Raw genomic sequence first — 6,608 nt, forward strand, 5'->3', positions numbered from 1 at the left:
CTCCTAAGCAACTGAGGTGTTTTATTGTTGGATGTAATAATGAACATAGCAGTCGTCATTTACTCCTGACATCTGAGCGGCTTAAGATGCAGTTCAAGCCCATTTCACACTGCGATTCCAGAAAATACATGTGTAATGTGTCCCGGCAATTGTTCCCGGGTCGCTAGATTTTGCTCCTTTCTCTGCTTTATTACATTTTGCACATTTATTTTTTAACATCAACAGCCAAAAAAGTTTCACAGGAAAGTGCCGGAAGGTGATGCACTTATACTGCTTACTTGCACAGTCACTGCAGAAACATCATTACTCAATACTTCTTATGTTTTTTTATTTTTTATTTTAAACAAAACTTGAACAAAAACATTATTATAACATAGAAAGCTAGCTGAGAAGCTAGTAAATGACCATGACAGGTTTTTTTTAATTTTTTTTTATAAATGATTCCATCAAATGCTTTGGCACTTCTGTTACCTATTTTAAGAAGATCACATAAAAAGAGACAATTCAATTCTAAAAACATAGAAACTGTATTTTAAAATTTACAAATAAAATATGGTTAAAAATAAAAGTCTGAATTAAATTACAATAACAGTAACTGAAATCTCAAGAAAAAAATTAAATTAACATGTTCTACTGTTTTGGATTCTGCTAAATGTTACTGAAAATTACAATCAGTTGAACTGGATGTGGATTTGTTCTCCCGATGAAACACCTCTCCATCTTCATTTTTTCTCCAGCTTAATTTTCTGTCACTTTCCAGTCCCATGCTCTTCAGCTTTTCACTTAACTGGAAGACCAGCAAAAAAAAAAAAAAAAAAAAAAAAAACATATCTTACTTACAGGCTACATATACATACAATAGATATATATATATATATATACCTCATTCAGAATAGCCATCTGTAGTGAAGGATCGCTCAATGTGCATTTTCCAGTGCAGGAAAATTTCAGTTTGGCTATCTGTTTTCTAATCAACTTGTCATCTAGAGAAATATAAAGTCAAAAGTCATCCTCAACATAGAAGATACACAAATTAAAACATCACAGTTATTTGTATTGGGTGCACAAGAGTTTCATATCTTGTTTGAATCATTTGATTGTTATCTGTGTTAACTCACCTCCATAGCAAATAAAAGGCTGCTGTAGATCACAGCTATATCGAGCCCATTTTCCAGATTCTTTTCTTGACATCGCAACACAATCACCAGATCCTGAACTCTGGGATGGTTGATCTGCTTCCCAATGTCTAAAACTGAGACTCTTCTGATCGGACCATTCCCAAGAGTCCAGAAACAGACCAATCCAGAGCGATGATTTATCACTGATTAGATTCTGCTGCTCTGGGCTGCTGATACTCGCCAAATCGGTATGGTGTTGTCTGCAATAACTCTGAGCATCTCTCCATGACACTGCAGTCTTTGTTATCATGAAACCAGTGCTGTCTGTTCATAAACAGAAGATAAGGACCAGCCATTTCAAAGAGGAAATAAAAACAGAGCAGTTTTGAGGACTCACCATTGAAACACACAAATGGGAGAACAGTGCTGCAGCTCTCATCATACCAGCTTCCATTTAAACTCATCACACACTCCCCATCACCATTTGGTTGTCCTGGATGCCACATACTGTCCTGGGAGAGCACACTGTCCCCCATAGACCAGACCCAGCGATACTCTGTCTCAGCATGGAGACCTATCCATACTGAACCACTGTATCCAGGATCCACTGTATTTACCAGCCTGTTCACATCATTCATGGTGTCAGCAGTGGCCAGATCAATGAATCTCGCTTTGCAGTAACTCTGAGCTTCTTGCCAGGTCATGCTTTCATTCATGTAGTGGTACTCTTGAGATTGAAACTTGGCCACTTTGCCAGAAGGACAAAGATTATTAGAAAAATCAAAGATGTTATGCACTTTAGCAACTAGAAAGCAACTTTATTGTGCAGAAGTTCTATACATATCATGCATGTAATGTAAGATCCACTGCTTAATATTTAAAATAAAAGCATCATTCATAATATTGTATAATGATTTATGCATTTTCTATAGTGTCATATTAATATGTAAGAAGATTTAATTTCTCCATCATTGTACCACAAAATAACCAACATTTTATGTTTCTTATAACCATTGGTTATTTGAGCACTGAATAGTATACAGACATGGAAATAAATAATTCTGACTAAGCAATGGTGTCTTTAAAGTAGGAAAATGACTTGAACTGGCGAACGTGAAATTCATTTCTTAGTGTCCTCCTGTTTCTTTTCATTTAGTCAGTACATTTACAACAAACAGCAATGCATGAAGGCAATGGCGTCTCAGACTGATAGGTACGTAAATAAACAGAACGTTTATACAAATCAATTAATTCATGTTTTCTACACGCTGTCATATTAATTGATTAATTATAATTTGATTGTGTGTTTTATTGGACATAATATTGTTGTTAAACAATGCTGATTGATTTTGTCCTGAAAAACACTGCAAAAAAGCTTGATCAGCCTATCCTGCTGATTAGGAAATAGTATAGTGTTGTGACTATTTTCACCAGTAGAGGAAGCTGCAAGTCACTCTGATTACATGTCAAACTTGTTGTATGTTCTATACAACAAAACCTAAACAAGGCATGGAATTTTTTTGCAATCAATTTTATCATCATTTGTTAAAAAAAACTCACCACCATAGCAGATAAAAGGCTGCTTTAGATCACAGCTGTATTGAGCCCATTTCCCAGAATTGGCTCTTGACATGCCAACACAGTCACCAGATCCTGAACTCTGGGATGGTTGATCTGCTGCCCAGTGTCTGAAGGAGCGACTCCAGTTATCAGACCATTCCCAAGAGTCCTGGAAAAGACCAATCCATACCCATGATACTGATGGAACAGTACTATTGAGCTGGTATTGTTCTTCAGAGTTGTGGATGCTGGGCAGATCTATGTAATTCTGTCTGCAGTAGTCTTGAGCTTCCATCCAGTTCTTCCAACCTTTTACCCAGATGTATCCACCTGCTATTGAGAAATATAAAATAAGAATCAGTCCACAACTCTGAACTAAACTTAATGAACTTTTACAAAGATAACAACTCAACCTACCATTGTAGCACACACAGAATAACTTTGATGTGCATGGAGAACTATACCAAACTCCAAAGTTAAAATAGCCACATTGGTTTTGACTGATTGGATGTCCAGCACTCCAGGGCCTGTACTGTGTGACTGTACCATCTCCATTAGACCAAACCCAGCGTGTCTGTGTCCCCGTCTTCAGTCCAATCCACACTGATCCACTGTATCCAGCATCCACTATATTTACCAGCCTATTCACATCATCCATGCTGTCTGCAGTAGCCAGATCAGTGTACTTTGATCTGCAGTAACTCTGAGCCTCTGGCCACGACATTCTCACATTTATATAGTGGTATGGACGAAAAAGACCAGAACTGCTCCAAAAGAGCCCTGTTTAATTCAATATGTTAAACATTTATATTTGAACACATTGTCATAAATACAGATTACAAATGAGCACACCAACCTGACAGCAGAAGCAGCACAAACAAACTCCCATCCATGATTGCTCACACAGATCCTCACTGCTGTTTATCACCTCTTTCTGCTGCTGTATTCTAATAAGTAGGAAAATAAGTCAAACTGAAACCTACAGATCTAATGTCTTACGTGGGGTGGGAATGCACATAAAACACTACTGTACACGTGATGAGGAGTCCCTGCCAAAATTTTCTCAGACAGTACACATTAACTTATTGCAGCATTATTTATAATTTTAAATGATTTCATTAGTGGTAAAGTGAACAGGGAGTTAAAAACAGATACGTCTCTCCTGAATCTGCCTGAATAAATATTTCCCCTTTTCATTTACCTTTACACATCTGACAGACACATTTGTCAAACCTTTATTTATTTATTTTTTTTTCAGTATGTGTCTCACCTGGAAACTGAAATCTTTACGTATTGTGATCAATGCCAAACTCCACCATCTGACCTTTTTATTCTCAACAATTTTACTGCTACCACACTGTCCTTATACCAGAATGTGCAATTATAAAACATTCAAGTATATTAGAGCTGAAGATCTTTGCCCGAACATGACGGAACCCAATGGGACCCGACGGGTTCGGGCTTAAAAGGATAGTTCACTTTGAAATTTTATTTTGGTATATTTTAGCTTACCTCAAGGGCATCCAAGATGTAGGTGTGATGGGAGTGAACTATTGAGATTAATGCACTTTTGTGCAGAAAACGGTGTTTTGAACTGTTGTGAAGACTTAGAGCAATCACAGACGCAGCTTTTGGAGACAATCTACTACTGTTAAGTGTCAATCGTGCCCGGCCCTCAGTCAATGATTGAATTGGGTGAGCTTGAATTGGGTCCTAAGTTTTCGTAAACAACCTAGGTGGCGTAGTCGGCTACTTTTATGCAAGTGGGGTTTAATACCAACAGTGTTGGTGGTAGAAAGTATTATAAGAACACCCCTTGAACCATCCCCCTTTGTGCCAAACCACATAGGTGTCTTTGATTCCGCAGTACTTTCAATTTTTATATTTTTAGGTCAAACCGTTCTTGTCTGTCACTCATATAATGCAGGTCTATGGTCACCACCTCAAAGAACATGCACAGAGAAGTCCAATTTAAACAATTCCCCATTGTAAGTACACATTGATGGCCTAAGACATGAAACAAGCTGTTTACATGAGAAAACGAACAGTCTTTATATAATCTTTACGTCCAAGTGATCTGAGGGCTTGCACGCTTCCTGGTGTGTGACGTGTGCGCGCATTCTGGCTTAGTCTGCGCAATTGTTGGAAGGCGCCAGAAGTGGTATTGTGTCCCTCTGGCCTTGGACATCGCCTCCAGTCTGTACGTGGCAAACTAAACACAACGTGAAAAACACTGTGGCTTAATACCAGAGAAAACTCAGGATCTTCAGTCAGGTATGTGATGGTATACTGTCAATGTCCTCATCGTCGTCTTGTAGTTGTGGCATTGCTATGTTCCATTTGTGACAACATATTATCTCCACTTCTCATGGCATCTCACAACATTTGCTAACAAGAACACCAATTTTGAAGAGATCAATGTCAAGGATACTTCCTTGACATTACTTCCACTCTGCTATGTTTAATTTGGACTTCTGGAATGGACCCAGAGCAACCTGGGGCCCCTGAGAGCAGTGCACCTATCGGGCAAACTGAACAAGGGCGTGAATATGCTGTCGCGAAGCTGAGTCCCCTCAGAAGAGTGGAGGCTTCACCCACAGACAGATCAGAAAAATGAGACTAGAGCTCTGTCTACATGACGACTCTGTGCCTCTAAGTGGTCGGTTTTCTCCACATGGTACCTGGACCATGGCGAAAACTCGGCCTCCTGTGATGTATCAGTGATACTGTCATTTTTACAAGAGCTCTTGTAGAAGGGACGGTCCCCCTCCATGCTCAAGGTCTACGTAGCGACTATAGCGGTGTCACACGTCCCTATAGCAGGCCGGTCTGTGGGTCTGTGATTTATGAGAGGTGCCAGAAGGCTTAATCCGCCTCACCCTCCCACTGTCCCTTCATGGGACCTGCCCACGGTACTGACAGCCCTAAAGAGGGCCCCCTTTGAACTGCTACAATCCATAGGCCTTAAGGCACTGTTGATAAAGACCACTCTGCTATTACCACTAGCATCTGTTTAACACGTGGGTGATTTGTAAACACTCTCAATAAGCCCTAATTGCCTAGAATTTAGGCATAATGGCTCGAAAGTCATCCTGAAACCAAGGCATGGCTATGTACCAAAGATGCTCTCCTCACCCTTCAGAGCACAAGTGGTTACTTTCTCTGCGTTACAAAACACAAAGGATGATCGAGAGCTGAATCTGCTATGTCCTGTGAGGGCTCTAAAAGTCTACATAGTATTGTGAGGCAATAAGGTGATCAGAATAGCTCTTTGTATGCTTTGGCAACTGCGTCAAAGGGTTAACGATCTAAAAGCAAAGGCGTTCTTAGTGGATTGGGGATGCAATTCAGCTAGCCTTCCCTTCTTTGGGCTTGCAATGCCCAATGGTAGTAAGAGCCCATTCGAAAAACTCTGAATACACAAAACACCATTGTACCCCCTCTTCAAAGGCTACATACTATACATAAATATATAGCTAGATATACAGTACATACTGAATACTTAGTAATGCAGTCTATAGTGAAGGATCTTTTAATGAACATGTCCCATTACAGTACAACTTCAAATGTACAATCTGTTTTTTAATTAATATGTCAGCTAGAGAAATACATGGTTAAATAAAACATGTTAAAGTGAATAAACATGGTTCACTCCAAATAAACTATGACTTCACATATTTTGTAATTGAGATCAAGAAAAGTTTCCTTTAGACAATTCTACACATTGGCATAGTCTCAAACAGCACAAAACACTCACTGTCATATTGCAAACAAAAGTGGTACTTTCTCGGTCTGGTAAGATTTGGCCTTACAGAACAGTTACAGTAAGGTACTTAGTTAGTACAGGTTAAGGTAGGGATAACTATTTCTGTATTTTATATTTACATTATATTTATTCATTTCCCAGATACTTTTAACCAATGTAACTTG

At 39.0% G+C, this 6,608-nt stretch overlaps 1 protein-coding gene across 1 annotated transcript; it reads right to left on the minus strand.

Annotated features, from left to right (window-relative positions):
• Positions 1-588: 588 nt before the first annotated feature.
• LOC127950371 (macrophage mannose receptor 1-like) lies at positions 589-3,588 on the minus strand. Its single transcript, XM_052547376.1, has 7 exons — positions 3,535-3,588; positions 3,096-3,458; positions 2,623-3,011; positions 1,516-1,843; positions 1,119-1,442; positions 883-983; positions 589-787 (listed from the first exon to the last, which is right to left on the minus strand). The coding sequence occupies exons 1-7, from the start codon at positions 3,569-3,571 to the stop codon at positions 656-658; spliced, it is 1,674 nt and encodes a 557-aa protein (XP_052403336.1). The 5' UTR covers positions 3,572-3,588; the 3' UTR covers positions 589-655.
• Between the last annotated feature and the right edge of the window lie 3,020 nt (positions 3,589-6,608).

The sequence above is a fragment of the Carassius gibelio genome, chromosome B2, assembly GCF_023724105.1.
Source record: "Carassius gibelio isolate Cgi1373 ecotype wild population from Czech Republic chromosome B2, carGib1.2-hapl.c, whole genome shotgun sequence".
In the NCBI taxonomy this organism is placed as follows: domain Eukaryota; kingdom Metazoa; phylum Chordata; class Actinopteri; order Cypriniformes; family Cyprinidae; genus Carassius; species Carassius gibelio.

What these genes read in the sequence shown, in the direction of transcription:
- LOC127950371 (XM_052547376.1), bottom strand. Translation starts at nt 3,571, where the DNA reads ATGGATGGGAGTTTGTTTGTGCTGCTTCTGCTGTCAG. An exon ending in TGTGCTGCTTCTGCTGTCAG is followed by an intron (nt 3,459 to 3,534) that starts GTTGGTGTGCTC and finishes TGAATTAAACAG; the next exon opens with GGCTCTTTTGGAGCAGTTCT. An exon ending in GCAAAAAAATTCCATGCCTT is followed by an intron (nt 1,844 to 2,622) that starts GTTTAGGTTTTG and finishes CAATCTCAAGAG; the next exon opens with TACCACTACATGAATGAAAG.